This window comes from Anabrus simplex, chromosome 5 (genome assembly GCF_040414725.1).
Source record: "Anabrus simplex isolate iqAnaSimp1 chromosome 5, ASM4041472v1, whole genome shotgun sequence".
Lineage (NCBI taxonomy): Eukaryota > Metazoa > Arthropoda > Insecta > Orthoptera > Tettigoniidae > Anabrus > Anabrus simplex.
Genome location: NC_090269.1, coordinates 121020293 through 121038162, shown reverse-complemented (window position 1 = coordinate 121038162; position 17870 = coordinate 121020293). Strand labels below are relative to the sequence as shown.

Sequence of the window (17870 nt, the reverse complement as noted above, 5' to 3'; positions counted from 1 at the left end):
AAAGATGAACTTGTTGGCATTACCCTTTGACTGGGGGAAGGGTCCCACATAATCGATATACAGGCGTTCCATGGGGCGCGACGCTTGATGAGAAGACAAAAGGCCTACTTTAGTGGACATGGTGGGTTTACTGATCAAACAAGATTTACAAGCTTTTACAAGTTCTCGAATTTCACCGTCCATACCTTTCCATATGAACATTTCACGAATCTTTTCACGAGTTTTAAAGATTCCAAGATGCCCCCCCAATGGGGTCTCATGATAGTATTTGAAGATCATAGGTACAAGAACCGCTGGAACAACAACTTTCATCAACTTATCATGCCTCGAAGGGCAACATAGAACACCATTCCTCAGAACATAAGGGACAACATGTTCCCCAGAAGAAAGGGTTTCCATTATAGGAGCCAGCGTCGGATCTTCACGTTGGTATTTCTCAATATCCCTAAAAAGCATGGGAGCACCTGTTAAGATGGCATTAACACCAGATAGTATGGACTCGGAAGGTGATGAACTATCGACCGGTTCGTGGGTCTCGACGTCGTTATGAAACATACGGCTGAGTCCATCAGCAACAACATTTTCGGTACCTCTGATATGTCGTACATCAAATTGGAAGGCAGAAATACGGATGGCCCAACGGGCTATATGACCAGTACGACGCGGCCTACCTAAGACCCAGCTTAAGGCTTGATTATCTGTCTCCAGGTCGAATTTGACATGTTCCAGATAGAGACGGAACTTTTCTAAGGCGAATAAGACTGCCAACCCTTCGAGCTCATAGATGGAATACTTGGCTTCTTGAACCGATAGAGTCCTAGATGCATAGGCGATGGGACGCCTCCCTAGTTCAGTCTCTTGAAGAAGGACTGCAGCTACAGCTGACGACGACGCGTCCGTTTGGACGATGAATTTCTTCGAGAAATCAGGCATAGCAAGTACAGGGGCATTACAGAGAGCTAATTTAAGATCTTCGAAAGCGGCTTGTTGAGAAGGTCCCCACTCGAATTTGATGCCTTTCCTACGAAGAAGGTTTAAGGGCGCCGCTCTATTAGCGAAGTTAGGAATAAACTTCCTGAAGAAATTCACCATACCAATGAATCTAGCGATACCTTTGATGTCCTTAGGAGGTTTAAAATCACGGATGGCCTGTGTTCTAGAATGATCGACTGCTACACCATCAGGTGACACAATATGCCCTAGGAATGACATAGAGGGCTTAGCAAAGGCAACCTTGGACAACTTAACAGTTAACCCAGCCTTACGAAGGCGATTGAGAACTTCTCGCAAATGATCTAGATGTTCTTCAAAGGTTTCGGAAAATACGACGACATCATCCAAGTAGTGATATAAGTACTCAAATTTGATGTCGGAAAAGACCCTATCTAGTAGCCTAGTGAGCACAGCTGCCCCCGTGGGGAGCCCGAAAGGCACGCGGTTGTATTCATATAAATTCCAGTCCGTGGCAAACGCTGTAAGATGTTTAGACTCTTCGGCAAGGGGAATTTGATTATAGGCCTGATTCAAGTCCAAGATGGTGAAGAACTTGGCCTTACGAAACCATGAAAAGCAAGAATGAAGGTCGGGAAGGGGCACAGATTGCAACACCACCTTCCGATTGAGAGCCCTGTAATCAATGACCGGCCTGAAGCCTCCTTGGGGTTTCGGGACTAGAAAAATAGGCGAAGAATACGCTGACTTAGAGGGCCTAATAATACCATCCTTCAACATCTGATCGATGATTTCTTTCAGAGCCTTCATTTTAGGTGGAGATAGCCTATACGGTGGAAAACGGACAGGAATTGAATCCGTGACCTCAATTTTGTATTCAATAAGGTCAGTAACACCAAGAGTATCAGAGAACACCTCGGGAAACGACTGACACAGTTTCCGAATACTATCAGCCTGCTCCTCAGGTAGATGTCTAAGGTCTAACAACATCTCATCCTGGGTAGGCGAAATAGATGAACATGATACAGAATTACACTTTAACAAGGGAATTCTACAATTGGACGCAAATTTGAATATGCACGACCTACACTGGAGATCGAGCACAAGACCAGTGTGAGAAATGAAGTCCGCTCCCAATATGATGGGGCAAGACAAACGCTTGGCCACAAACAATTTGATCTTCCATGTAAACTTAAAAACCCGAATTTTGACATGTATGGAACCTATAATTTCTAATGGAGATGAATTAGCCGAAACATATTGAACAGGAGAAGAGACATAGTCAGGGAGTTTACAAACAGATTTCAATTTAGAATACCAATCAGCCGAAATAATGGAACAAACACTGCCTGAATCTAAGAGAGCTGTTATAGGCTCGTTATTTAACTCAATCTTAAGAAAAGGAACAGGTGCGGGGGTATCCGCCGCAATCCTAAGACACTCTTTAGGGCATTCAAAAGATGAATTTGAAGGCTGGTCGTTCTCTGCATTTACAACCTGTTTACTAGGGGCTAAGTCTCGGGAAGATGGATTAGTCGGCTCAGCCGACGCCACTAGTCACTTTTTATTATTGGAATAGCTGGAATTTGCACCAGAAGTTGAGCAGGAGGGGGTGCTATTTGAGTTTGGGCAATTCTTGGCGATATGTGAGAAGGCCCCACACTTAAAACAGCCTTGTGATGACCCTACTCCATTCCTTGACTTGACTTGATCAGAGGACACTTATTCCGCAGATGGTCAGGCGACCCACAAGCATAACATTTACGGGGATTGACTGGTCGGCGAGGTGGAGGCCGAGTGTTACTAAAGGAAGGCGGGGGTTCTTTCGCCACACGCAAGGAATCGGCATACCTAACTCCTTCCGCAGAGACGGCTAATGCTTCCAGTTCAGAGAAGGTTTGCGGGCACGCCGCGAAACACAAATATGACCTGTAGGGTGGTGAAATCCCTTCAACAATAGCTTGCACGATCTGATCCTCAGGGAAGTGGAGAGCAAACACCCTAGTATAAAACTTAATATCTTGGATGAAGTCTGCCAGGTTTTCATCCAAGCGCTGTACCCGATAATAGTATTTCTGAATAAGGGAGGACCTGGCCCTAGCCGGGATGAAGTTAGCTAGCAAATGGGCGTGGAAATCCTCAATAGAAGATTGCTCGGCAATGGCTCTAACTATTTTGTCAGATAGAACACCAATAGCATAAGGATAGATAATTTGCAAAATTTGACATGGGGAAAGAGAAAACACAAGGGCATGATCCTGAAATTCCACTAGAAATCTTAAAAATGAAATTACGTCACTGGTGGTGTTGACGGAAAACTTAGAGATACCTCTAAGCAACATTGCCAATGGATGAGGCAAGCTGCTGAACCCAGGTGTCATAGTCGTTAAAGGTTTCAAGGGCAAGGAAGTTAATTCAGAGCGGATGTTACTCAATGACGCACGGCGTTCAGATTCGTTGTTCGATGGGGCAGAGATAGTTTGAGCAGCAACGGTTATCCTATTGACTTCTCCCTGAGGAGGCTCTTCCTCGTTACCTACATTCACCGTGGCGGGTTGATCAGTTTTGGGAGGAGCTTCGCCGGTTAGCAATTGAGTGACCTTATTAGACAATTCAGAAATAGTTTCAAGGAGCGTATTAGCTTGCTTCCTCTGAACGTCATTCACCTTTAGAGACAATAGATCATTAACTCTATTTGCAAAGTGATACAGCCTGCCTTGCACACGCTTAATTTGATTAGGAGATGGATCGTTTTCATCAAAAAAGCTGACTACCGATGCTAGCCCAGTAATATTCTCGACAATCGTGGAAAGAGAGTCGTCAATTTCTTTCTCTCCCAAATTGGGGATGGAAATGGGCAAATCAAGGGACTCTCTAAGCTTGTTAGTGTCTATTGCAACCGTGCCTCCAGATTGAACGTTTCTGATAGTTAACTCATATATCAACTCCTCTTTGCGCAAGTAGTTAAGGAGGAGAACATCGCGAGGGCCGGGCATGATGACAGAACAATTTTGAAAAACTCAAAAAATTCCAGCAACTGAGAAAATTGTTAGAGTTCGAATCAAAGCAATGTTTAGCCGTCAAAAGGGGCTAAATTGAGACCCATTCAACCACGCTCTGCTACCACTTGTTACCGCGTTTTTGTGGTAGTTAAGCATGAAAGAAGGTGCTGGGTGGTGAATAGGTCTCAAGCTACTAAAGAGAAATTAAATTTTAAAATTTAACAAGGTTATATTTTTTTTCAAAATTAGGTAACAACAAATAGAACAGGTACTTAGTAGCCGAAATACAACTTGAAATGTACAATTACAGGGATTAAAGAATTTGGGCTTCGAGCCCTGAAAGTACAATTCTTGAGCAACTAGCTCAACTTTACGATATACCAATTTCAACAAAAGGGGCAGAAGACCCCACTCAAACCCTGGAGCCCTTGCTCCAAATTACACAGCAAAGCCTCCTCGAGGCATACAACTCTCAGTTTTAGAAAAGAGCCACTCGCTCTTAAAGTTAAGCCTCTCCCAGGCCACACCAAACTCAACTTTCAAGTCGTCCTCAAAGGACATATACACAGGGGTAAAATACCCAACCTACTGAGGCCTATTAGGTGAGAAAAGATTAATACATGACCTCTAAAATACAACTTGAGAGGAGGCGAACTTGCACTCCTAATACACTTTGCTTTTAAAACCTAATCTGGCTCTGGGCCACTAACGCAAGGGCTAATCCCATACTACAGAGGTGACTTAGAGAAGAACACTTTACATTACATAAACGAAGAAAAGTTTGAGAAAATAAGTTCACCTCAAAACAAATGTGAGTGGGAGCTCGAGAGGGTTAGCACTCTCTATCCCAATATGTACTTTACAAGAAAAGAAGAAAAGAGTAGTTACATTTTAGGAAAAGGTTACATGATGGAAAACGCTTCGAACCCGCCGCGAGAGTTAAACTGCCGACCTAGCAAGAAAAGAAGATATTAATAGGCCATTACCTGGTAGTAGATCGCTGCCGAGGAAAGAGGCGCTTCCCGCCTCCTGCAATGTACTTAATACACTGAAAGATGGAACAGAAGTGGCCCGGAGACCCCAAAATCAGCAGTTTATATCCTCTCGCGGAAGATTCTAGGCGTTAGGGGAAATAAAACACCCTCCCACAAAATCTTTATTGGTTCGGGAAAAGAAACCCCTACATAGAGGAAAAAGAAACACATTATTGGTGGAAAATTAATTAAAGAAATTCGGGATTGGCTAGATCCAAACTAAGGGGAAAAAGAGGGGTATACAGCCAACTTAAACAATAACAGAAAGAAATTTAACAAGAAACAAACTTTTGAAATAAAAATTTCTCCAACAAAATAGTTCTTTGATTTCGCACTAGGTTGCACTATTGTAATTCTTCAGTAGTGTCCTCTAGAAGAGAAAGTTCACACTTCTTACTTCAAGCGAAACAAAAACACATCAAAAGTGACACAGTTCAAAAACTCAAAATTTTCCACGTGGTGACATCTTCTGAGAAAGTAGAGAATTAATAGAATAGATAAAGTTCAACCTTCCTCCAGAAGAGGAGTTTCAACTGGCGCAACTTTTAAATAAACAGAGTAGAGGTGTACCGCCCGGTACACTAAATATACACTTCCTTCTCACAAAAAGACTGCCAAACATAAATAAATCAGCACATGATGAATACAATGCTTGAACACACTTTGACTCTTGTGTTCATGGGTGGTTATGCGTGCTCGCATGCGTCACACGCACTTTTTCTTTGCCTAGCTTATATTTTTCTTTGTTTACTTATCTTGTTCTCATGTTTGGATCCTATATTCATGTAGGTATCATATTCCTTCAGCTGGCCTAATGATGTAGGGATAGCTGGCATGCCTCTCACCTGGAGGTATGGGTTCAATTCCTGGACAACATGTTCCTTTAACTTTGTTTTGAAGATTAAAATTATTGTGGTATTGTAAAGGTGGAACTTTTTACTGATAATATCATAAAACCACATGACCAACTCGCTCGGTAGGACAGAACAATGGACATTAGATAAACCCTCCATGGATACCTCTTTCCATCTCCTAGGGACTTTCAACTTGGGGGCCTGAATTGGTAACCACAGAGTCTTTATCTGAGTCTGTTATTGATTCCACTTGCTTGAAGCAGACTCCTCATTTTCAGCTATCCTATCCACCCTCCCACAGTCAATACTTATTCTCTTCCAGCCCTGATGATATTGCTTGTGAGTCTTAGGGAGTTTAGAGCTTCCATGGCTCAGGTGGAAGCTCACCGACTTCCGTGGTTTAAATCCCGGTCACTCCATGTGAGATTTGTGCTGGACAAAGCAGAGGTGGGACAGGTTTTTCTCTGGGTACTCCAGTTTTCTCTGTCATTTTTTATTCCAGCAACATTCTCCAATATCATTTTTTTTCATCTGCCACTCATTAATCATTGCCCCAGAAGAATGCAACAGGCTTGGCAGCCAATTCCAATCCTCGCTGCTAGATGGGGCTTCATTCATTCCATTCCTGACCCGGTCGAACGACTGGAAACAGGTTTGTGGATTTTCACTTTCCTAGGGAGTGTCATTTCCATTCCCTTCACGTCCCTTCCCTTCCTTTTACCAAATCTTCAATCTTCATTCAAAAAGTCAGACCCTTTCCTCTTTTCCTTCTGATTAGGGTCAAGATGGTATAATTGCATGATAGTACTTCCCTGGAAAATGCATAATTACCATCACTATCTAACTTTCCATCTTCCCTTTGGTCACTAAAATCATTCTTTTTCTGTCTACAGTCCTATCTCTGACTGATGAAATGTAGATAATTTGGGAATATTTCTGTGTCTCTCATATATTTACATAGGCAAGTACCTCTTCTCACCGGGCGAGCTGGCTGTATGGTTAGCTGTGAGCTTGCATCTGGAAGCTAGTGGGTTCGAATCCCACTGTCGTGGTTTCCCATTTTCACACCAGGCAAATGCTGAGGCTGTACCTCAATTAAGGCCACGGTGGCTTCCTTCCCACTCCTAGCCCTTTCCTATCCCATCGTCGCCGTAAGACCTGTCTGTGTCAGTGTGACGTAAAGCCAACAGCAAAAAAACAAACAAAAAAGTACCTCTTCTCCTCAATTTACCATCCTTTTTCCTCTTTATATAGTTCAATAATTTTGTCTGTAATCTTCCTCGCTTTGTTTTATTTTAATGTGTCAGATTAGCTTTGTCATGGCTCTTTTCTCGCAAGACAACCTACAGGTATCATCAATCATCAATAACCACTGATCTGCCTTTACGGCTGCAGCCCAGGTGGAAGATTCTCTATCATTTGTTTACCTAATCTTAAATAATATCAAAGAAGTTGGAAATTTATTGAACATGTCCCTTGGTAAACCATTGTAATCCCAATTCCTCTTCCTGTAAATGAATATTTGCCCCAATTTGTCCTCTTGAATTCCAGCTTTATTATTATTTTTCCTACTTTTAAAAATTCCATTACCGCTTATCTATCTACTAATGTAATTCCATGCCATCTCTCCACTGACAGTTTAGTTGAGCAGCTCGTCTCCTTACTCCAAAGTCTTCCCAGCCCAAAGTTTGGAATATTTTCATTAAACTACTGTTTTGTTCGAAATTGCCCAGAACAAACCTTGCTGAAATTTTCTAGTTCTTGAATCAAGTAACCCTGGTAAGAGTCCCATACATTGGAACCATACTCCAATTTGGATGATAGCAGTTAACATATATAATCAGTTCCAGGTAACTTGTTCCTACTCAGATCTATTCACCTGTCAAATTCTGATCTCAGAATTGCATCTTCCATGTCATCTTAATCAGTGGTGTCTTTCTGTCTAGAAAATAATTTTGTATCTTTCCCATGACATATTGCTGTATACTTTATGTTTATGTATTTTCTTCTTTTGCTAAAAATATTTTCCCTTTCCTGACATTCATATTGCTGGTCTGTTTTTCTTTTCCCTGTAAAAACAAGAGTACAATAAAATTAAGTAATTTTAAGTTGATTTAAACAGATTGTTCTTTATTAAGCAACAAACGGCAAGCAGTCTAAATAACTTTTTAAAACCCTTGAAGCAATGACCTCTTAGGATTAAGTAAACAGATGATATTAACTCGAGCCTATTATGTAAATCAAATTTATTTTTATATACCCCTTATTACCCCATTTTATAATATATTGAAGATTGAGACACTGGTGTGATATCCATGCTTGTCCACAGATAATGGGTTCATTTGTTCTTATGGTGGTTGTGTGCGCCGTTACGGACAGACGCAATATGGAGGTCCATCGAAGCCTGTATGCCTTATATACTGGTCTCACATTTGCTGCCTTAGGCATGTCTCTTGGATTTAATAATGACTTTCCCCTTAATCCAGCAAGAGACTTTGCTCCCAGGATCTTTCTCTCAGTAGCTGGCTATGGACATGCACCATTCACGTAAGTGTTGAATTAGTTATAAAGAAGTTATCCATATGATATTCAATTTCCAGACTTAATGTTTGTCTATATTTATAGTGCAAAGAATGTGCCAAGTCAGTATGTATGATATGAATAATTTTTTTAATGTTATTCATGGTGTGTTATCATGTTCCTTAGTCCTTTAATTAATGGATATTTATGGTAATGCTTGCTAAATCATTAATAAGTATTTAATGTTACTCAGTTACTGAAAATGACAGGCCAGTATCCCAGTCTAGTTATGTAACATACATCATACAATGTTTATAAGAATAATTAGGAGACTGTTATATCAGAAATAAAAGGTAGAGTAAATAGGATTTTAATAATCTGAAACAAGCTAGTAATTGTATGTTCTAACTGTTTAAACTTACTGCACTATAATAATGATGACTTGCTAAACTTGTTAGAGTTTTACTGTTTAAGATATTAACGAGCCCACATGGTAAACAGGACCATCAAGTGTCAAGTCTTAACTGTCTGTAACCATGGTTTGCTGGTTTAAGTCCCAATGGTGGAAAAAAGTTTCATCATTAGAATGTTGGCCAGCAGGGTAGTAAAGGTGGTTGTATACAAATCCTGATCATGAGATTGCATGCTGATAGCCTGGATTCAATTCTAAGACCTCTCCACAATGTTCATATAGAACAGATGCTGTTGACGGTGATCTGTCCATTGGATGGGGATGTTAACTACTGAGCAGACCTCTTGGTGTAATTCGACAGGAGTAGGCTATGCGCAACGTAAGGTTTCACCCTCTTCCTACCTCCTCCTCATCATCATCACACTACACAACACATAAAATGGAGTCATCATGCTGGACACAGAACACATTCACCTATGAGATGCGGAGTAACCGAATGAAAATAGTAAACAGCCCATCATCATGGCTAATGGACTTGTATCTAAGAATCTAGCTGTTAGAACAGATATTTTAGTATTCTCAATTAGAAAATTGCCACCCTGGCAACAGCTGGAAACTGCATATGATGATGATGATGATGATGATGATGCTTATTATTATTTTTTTTTTAAATTTTTTTATTTTCTTCGATGTGCCTAACTAAGAACCGCTATTGAACTTATTTAGCTGATGTCAATCCCTTTTTCTTCTCCCAAAATCTCTTCATCTCCTCTTGCTGTGGCTTTTCTTGCAATCTTCTGACCAGGTTTTGTTGGTGGTAGTGCTTGGATGATGTTTAAAGTGGTGATGTCGACTAATTTTCTGAACTTAGACCTGTCTAACACATTGTCATCTGTGCTGCCTGTTTCCTGAAGATCTTTTACAACTTCAAGCAGAACAATTGTTTTTGCTTTTATTGACAGAGCAAGGTTCAGAATTCTTTTGGTCAATCTCTGATTACTCATTCTGAGAATATGTCCATAAAATTTCAAACATATTTTCCTAAACATGTCTGAGATTTTCTCTGAGTGTTGGTACAGGTCATGAGATTTCCTTATCATCCAAATTCTCCCTGTACAGTGTGCCGCACCAAGTTTGCCTTGGTGACGCACTTCTTAGTACATACCACATTCTTTATCCGCTATCGACATTTTTGTCGATCTATTCCCTGGACGTGACGTATGACTTGTTTTCTCCTTGACAGAGAGCGCTTCCGGCCATCAGCTGAAGTGTCTCCCAGCAGTCTTGTGCTCACTTTCTTTGGAATGAGATCATTAGACGGTGAAGACAACATGGCGGTCTATAAAACAATGAGCATCTTGAGATGTGAAATATTTTACCTGTGTCGTTTGCTTTTCCTGCCATGGATTTATCCACTCAATTGCCCGACTCTTACTTTGAGTTGCTATTTTGTGACTACCTAAAGGCACTGCACTCCGCCCGATTATTCAGGTAATTTTCATTTCTTGGCTTGCTATGGTTGCGTGGGCATATTAGTTATATATTTCTTCTGCTAATTTCACGTTTCATTTTACTGTAGGTTTCCATTGATTTTTGTGTGCTCTATTTTTCGTGTCATATAAACCTGTGAGGATGGAGGATGATATTGGTCTGTTGTGTGATTTGCGTGCATGTGATATGATGCTTGAGACCTACTACTTTTTATCATTCGTCGATTTCTTTCATGGCCGAGCTTTGGATGAGTGATGCTGTGTTTTGACGCTATGACTGGTATTCATGTTCGTCCATGGCGAGGCGATATGGATGGTCGTGGGCGCGCTGGTTATGATGATGTTGCGGTGATTTATGTTGGGATATGCCTTACCTCAACGCGGCAATCCTTTATCATTCTTATGCATCTTGTATTGAGCTCATGAGTCCATGAAAGCACATGTCTTGCTATGTGGATTACTGTATATTCGTTTTGTGTCTGGACATACTGATTATTCTGATTTACGTACACTTCTCTTGAGTCTCTATGGTGCGTGTGCATGTGTGGTTGTGCTGTCTGTCTGCCTGATTAATAACATTCTCCGTTTCTCACGGTGTCATTTTTATTTTTATTTACATTTGCTTTATTTTCATTCTTTGGGCTATTTGCTGGCCTAATTATTTAGTAACGTTTGTTGTGTTCCTTTGAATGTGTTTTCTTTCATTGTTAGATTTGTTTACTCGCCTCGTAACTATGGCAACCATCTTTTATCCTTCTTTTGTTCTCTGAGATGCTGTGTATTCGAGATGGGGGATTATTGTGATGAACTGCGTCTCAGGTGATGCTCATTCTTATATGCGGAGATATTTGAATCGTGATCTGGATGTATCTAATGTTTTTGATGTGTGTGAAGTTCCTTTAGAGTATGTGCGTTTTATTATTTCACTGTGGGGAGCGACGCATCATATGTCACGCATACGAAATAAGGTGGGGCAATCCAACCGTACGTTGGGAGATATTTGGCATTGTAAGAGGCGAATGTGGCCGTGTTTGATTTGTGTTTGATGAGCCTCTTGGTATCAATTGGATGTATGAGATAGACACCTGACGTAAACCTCAGTGAGTAACATTTGTTCCTATTCATTTTCTTTTAATCTATTTTGTTTTGCCTTATGTTTATCAATAAACCCCCATATTTTTGATCCCGTTCTTTCTTTTGCTGGGCTACCGAGCTCGATAGCTGCAGTCGCTTAAGTGCAGCCAGTATCCAGTATTCGGGAGATAGTAGGTTCGAACCCCACTGTCGGCAGCCCTGAAAATGGTTTTCTGTGGTTTTCCATTTTCACAACCAGGCAAATGTTGGGGCTGTACCTTAATTAAGGCCACGACCGCTTCCTTCCCACTCCTAGCCCTTTCCTGTCCCATCGTCGCCGTAAGACCTATTTGTGTCGGTGCGACGTAAAACAACTAGCAAAGAAACCTCTTTTGCTGGGTTGGGGTTCTGGGTTCTTTCCATTCCCGTTCCTCCCCTTACTCTAATCAGGCTCGAGTTCAGCTCCAGGCTGTTTTAGTCTGTTTCAGCCCATCCACGGCCTATTATATAAGGTAAGTAGGTAAGTACCCACGGACCTGTCGGTGTATGTACGTGAGAGTGTGTGTGCGTATGTGTGTGCGTATGTGCGTATGTGTCTTCGGTAGCAGAGAGAGTGTGTGTATCCCCTGCATGTGTGGATGTGTGCAGATGGTGGCAGAGCGTGGTTACTTAGGCCAGTTGGTTTGTATAAAATCACAAGTAATTTTGTCATTACCTTCCCTGATAGGCATGGCTGTATACAAATGTGTGGTTGCCCCTTTTCAATTCACTGCTCTCTTTAATCAGACAGACTCTAAGTTTTCTCCATGGGCATTTCTTTACTAAAAACACACTCGTTGGCATTATAAACCTGGTTCTCAGTATATGACTCCAGAATAAATTTGTGATCATTTTTAAAAGTGTGTATTATTTGCTCTTGATGGAATTCATCTCAAATTTGCCATGTTGTTGTAAATGATGCTATTTTATGGCTTACAGTATTACAGTACTTTTTAAAACAATGCAGCCAAGATGAACTAGCCTTTAATTTGTTTTTGTCAATTTGTAATTTGTGCACTTTTAATGTCACAAATTTTTGCAAGTTACATTCTTTCACAATTTGTCCGACTCGTTGGCTGAATGGTCAGCGTACTGGCCTTCGGTTCTGAGAGTCCCGGGTTCGATTCCCGGCTGGGTCGGGGATTTTAATCGCTTGTGATTAATTCTTCTGGCTCGGGGACTGGGTGTATGTGTCCGTCCCAACACTCTCCTCATCATATTCAGACAACATACTACACTACCAACCACCACAGAAACACGCAATAGCGATTACATCCCTCCATGCAGGGTTGGCGTCAGGAAGGGCATCCAGCCGTAAAACAGGGCCAAATCCATATGTGCGACACAGTTCGCACCCGCGACCCCACAGGTGTGGGAAAAGCGGTAGAAAAAAAAGAATTCTTTCACAATTTGATTCACTATATGCCACTTTAGGAATTCTGTAAAATTCTGTTCCTGTTCAATAAATTCCTTCATTTTGTTCAACTGTCATTCATTTGTTAAGGAGCATACAATAACTGATGTTAAGAACCACTCTGCTGGCCTTTGGTAGGTGATTTCGCCGGTGAGTCTTCATTTACTTCACCCTCTTCATCTTCATCTTATTGTGATTCAGCCAACGAGTTATTTCTCTTTCAATGTTTTCCGACATGTAGCGTTTTAACAAATCTTACACTTCATCAGCAGTTTCCCTTTCTGTTTCTGAAACACTAGAAGTTTCATAGCCTTCCTCTTCCAATCAGGTGACAACCATGTTTGCAATATTTAATATATTCATAATGTCTAACAATGTGGTTGATAACACACAGTTTAACAGTTTAACAAATAGCTACTGTAACACACTGAACAACACACAACATTCTATCAGTCTGTGCACTTCGTACCTAGTGCCTGTGTATCGAATGCAGCACGTGCTTCCCGCTATACTAGTTCACAACCTTCTTTTTAGAGGTATAGCTGGTGGGGGATTACTAGAAGATAGAACCCCCACCCCGTGGAATTTTTACAAACAGAAACAGACAATAAATTAAATAAACATTCAGAGACATAATTGTAGAACCAACAGATCTATAATTCACTTGTATCATTGTTTTTATAATGACAAGTCATTAATGCACCTTCATTGTGTTCCACCATAATTTTGTAACTATAAACTACCAGGCGAGTTGGCCATGCGGTTAGGGGAGCACTGCTGTGAGTTTGCATCCATGAGATAGTGGGTTCGAACCCCACTGTCGACAGTCCTGAAGATGGTTTTCCATGGTTTCCCATTTTCACACCAGGCAAATGCTGGGTCTGTACCTTAATTGAGGCCACGGCCACTTCCTTCCCACTGATAGGCCTTTCCTATTCCATCATTGTCATAAGACCTATCTGTATCGGCGTGACGTAAAGGAAAAAAACAAAGTCTAAAGTTACAACAATTGTTACAACTGAGCCAAAGTAAATAAATAAAAATAAATAAATAAATAAATAATAAATAAATAAATAAATAAATAAATAAATAAATTTTCTGATGCCTCTTAACTCATTGGCATATACTGATGGCTCCCAGCCGTGCGATTGTTCACGGGATGTAACATAGCTTGATCCTCTTAAATTTCTTTGATCCAATGCCCTCCTGTCTTCTTTCCCAGATTTTTCATCACTATTTGTCATAAAATCCTGTTTTCTGTTAATCGTAAGATGGGGAAAAAATAAGAGATTCTTTTCTTTTTCATCATACTGGTAACTGGGTCAATCTCTTGATAGATGCTTCATTGGGGAGGATTCTCTGGCTCCTTCAACCTGGTACTTTTTATTTATGCAAGTTGTGATAATTCTTCTTTCATTTTTGAGGAGCTGATCAGTTCTTCTTTCATTTTTAATTTGGAACAAGGTTTCACAAGCATAACTGGCTTCAGGAAAAGTTACAGTTTTGTAGTGTTGGATCTTAGTGGCTATTGACAAGCATTTTTTGTTATAAGTTGACCAGGTTAGAAATTGTGCTTTCTTCATATTGTTGGTTCTATTTAGCCATGTTGCTTTTTTGCTTAAGTTGTGCATAATGATTTCTCCAAGATATTTAAATTGTAGGACTATGCTTTTTTTTAAAATCATTTATGATGAATTCAATTATGTCAAGGGGTTTCATTGGTATGATCTCATTTTTCTCAAAGGATATTTGTAATCCTATTTTTAATGCAATTTTCTGGAGACTGGTGATTTGAGCATAGGCTTCTTCCATGTCAAGGGCTAAGAGAGAATCATCTGCAAACCCTAGGCAGTTTGTCCTTATTGAGGGTTTTGCTCCAATTTTGATTTTGGGTGGGTTTTCTTTTTGCCAAATTTTCATGATGTAATCTAGAGCCACCTTGTTTGAGGCCTGTATTTATTGTAACATCATTTGATATTTCTCCCCTGAACTTTATCTTTGAAATTGTTAATTTAGGATGAATGCCATTATCTACTATATATAAAATCTCTTAATTTTTTACTTTCATGTGAACATGAAGTCAAATTATGCATATTTTATTTTAAATATAACTGGTCATACCAACGAGAAAATTTCTCTGTCCATGTGTTTAATGATCAAAAAACATATCTTAAATAAAACCGGTCATAGCTGTGGGAATATTTCTCTGTCCTTGTGTTTAATGATCAGAAAACATCTCTTGCTACTTAGAAGTTAAAAATTTCTACCAGTTTCTAGTATATGTTTAAAAAGTGTTTAGAAATAGTTTAGAAGTCTAAAGTACCGGGCAAGTTGGCTGTGCAGTTAGGGGCACACAGCTGTGAGCTTGCATCCTGGAGATAATGGGTTCGAACCCCACTGTCGGCAGCCCTGAAGATGGTTTTCTGTGGTTTCCCATTTTCACACTAGTCAAATGCTGGGATTGTACCTTAATTAAGGCCATGGCCGCTTCCTTTCCACTCCTAGGCCTTTTCTGTACCATCGTCACCATAAGACCTATCTGTATCGGTGTGAAGTAAAGAAAGAAACGAAGTCTAAAGTTACAACTGAGCCAAAATAAATAAATAATAATCAATTTTTCTGATACCTCTTAACTCATTGGCATATATTGATGGCTCCTAGCTGTGCGATTGTTCACAGGATGTAACAAAGTTTGACGGCTCGCAGCCGTGGAGCCGAGCGCGAGTATATTTGAGTATGTACTTCAGACGTTCATCAAGAGATGGAACTAACATGTTATATACTGTCAGAAAGAGGAATACGTTGAAGCAGCTACCATATGATCTAACCTGAGACTTGTGTGGCTGAGAAGGGAAAGAGTCAATGTATGTTACAAACAAGTCAAAATCCAAAAGAGAAAGAAATTCAAGCTTATTGAGTTCGGGAAAAATGGTAGGTTATATAATGAACTATTGTATCAAGTACTTCACAATACAGTCTGCACTATGATTTCTGTTTTTCAATTTCCACATCACCTATTTACTGAATTTTAACTTCAGCTTCATTTGGTGAAACTTATGAATGTTCGTCTGTGCACTGCTTCCAAAACAAATAAAATTTATCACGTTTGTAATTCAGAAATATCTTTATATCATCGACTTTGAGAGCACAATATCTTAAGTCATTAACGTTGGTTTGCAAAATGCTGAATTAGATTTTTGCTTGGCTGCGAAAAGCCAGCTCTTGCTTTACCACGATATAAACAGCATCTATAAGACAATTAACTACTGTAGACCCTATATAACAGTTTGCTTTATTTTTTTTCAATATGTTTGTCCCGATTGATTTTGAAGGCAAGATTTAGGGATTTCTCTATTCTAATGTTACTGAACTTCAGTAAAGCTATTTTGGAATTAACATGGTCTACATACTGTGTAGGTCTTTTATTTAGTACATAAAAACTGTTGTCTGCCTCTGTGGTGTAGTGGTTAGTGTGATTAGCTGCCACCCCCAGAGGCCCAGGTTCGATTCCCGGCTCTGCCACGAAATTTGAAAAGTGGTACGAGGACTGGAACCGTGTCCACTCAGCCTCGGGAGGTCAACAGAGTAGAGGGGGGTTCGATTCCCTCCTCAGCCATCCTGCAAGTGAGTTTCCGTAGTTTCCCACTTCTCCTCCAGGCAAATGCCGGGATGGTACCTAACTTAAGGCCACGGCCGCTTCCTTCCCTCTTCCTTGTCTATCCCTTCCAAACTTCCCATCCCCAACAAGGCCCCTGTTCAGTATAGCAGGTGAGGCTGCCTGGGCGAGGTACTGGTCATCCTCCCCAGTTGTATCCCCAGACCCAGAGTCTGAAGCTCCAGGACACTGTCCTTAAATGTGGAGGTAGAGGTGGGATCCCTCGCTGAGTCCGAGGGAAAAACCAACCCTGGAGGGAAAACAGATTAAGAACGAACGAATATAGTAACTGTTGATATCACTAACTCTGTTGTCCGACTCGTTGGCTGAATGGTCAGCGTACTGGCCTTCGGTTCAGAGGGTCCCGGGTTCAATTCCCGGCCGGGTCGGGGATTTTAACCTTCATTGGTTAATTCGAATGGCCCGGGGGCTGGGTGTTTGTGCTGTCCCCAACATTCCTGCAACTCACACACCACACATAACACTATCCTCCACCACAATAACACGCAGTTACCTACACACGGCAGATGCCGCCCACCCTCATGGAGGGTCTGCCTTACAAGGACTGCACTCGGCTAGAAATAGCCACACGAAATTAAATTTACTAACTCTGTTTATTGTCCAAACATTGTGTCTGTTGAGAACAAAAAGTAAGTCTAGCATTACAAAGAATACAATTTTCTTCAGCCACACAGTCATTTATCAATTATGTACCAGGAATCATTAAAACAATGCACTTTGCCTATTTTTCCCCTTTCCATAACTGATATACTGGGAGTGGGTCTCCCACTGTCTATGATTTGTATTTTAGCAGCAACAGTTCAGTAAGGGAATGTATTTTAATGTCCTCAGTAACAGAGCAGCATTTGTTCTTCATCATAACTGAATCTCCCTTTAACAACAACAACAACAACAAAAACAAAGCCATTGCAGGCACAAAACACGCTCAAAACGATCACCACTGAACACTGCAAGCGATTACTGTTAAAGTAGCCTCTCGACTGGGGCAAACACGTGAGCCTAGTTCCGAGCATTGTCAGCTCCAAGGCCAACAAGAAAGCTCTGTGCTGTTTTACTGAGTGTATCGAATGTGCAAGCGTGCCCCGACTAAATTCAAACTCCTCATGTTTGCTTCTGTGAAATGGAAAACAGAGCGCCCTGTTGGCATATCTTCATCATTCGACAGATGCAAAGCTTCTGTCACTTAAAGTGATATTTTTGCATAAGAGAATTGGGCTTTATTGTTGTTATAATACATTATGCGGTATTGACATGTTGGGTGCCACATGCCGCCATATGGCGTCACGCTGATCTTCAAATTTGGGATGGCGTGACGCCATATGGTGGCACACCGTTCTTGAAATCAGAGTTGACATGACGCCATATGGCGGCACAGTAGAGTTTCAGGCGATGCGCCGTAGATCA

The 17870-nt window shown here is 40.8% G+C and overlaps 1 protein-coding gene across 1 annotated transcript in view; it reads left to right on the top strand.

The window, feature by feature from the left end:
* Positions 1-17870, top strand: part of LOC136874390 (uncharacterized) — a 145025-nt gene that overhangs the window by 89296 nt on the left and 37859 nt on the right. Inside the window, exon 5 of the mRNA XM_068227783.1 lies at positions 8171-8388. Within this exon, the coding sequence (XP_068083884.1) occupies positions 8171-8388 (218 nt within the window). The remainder of the gene's footprint in view (positions 1-8170; positions 8389-17870) is intronic.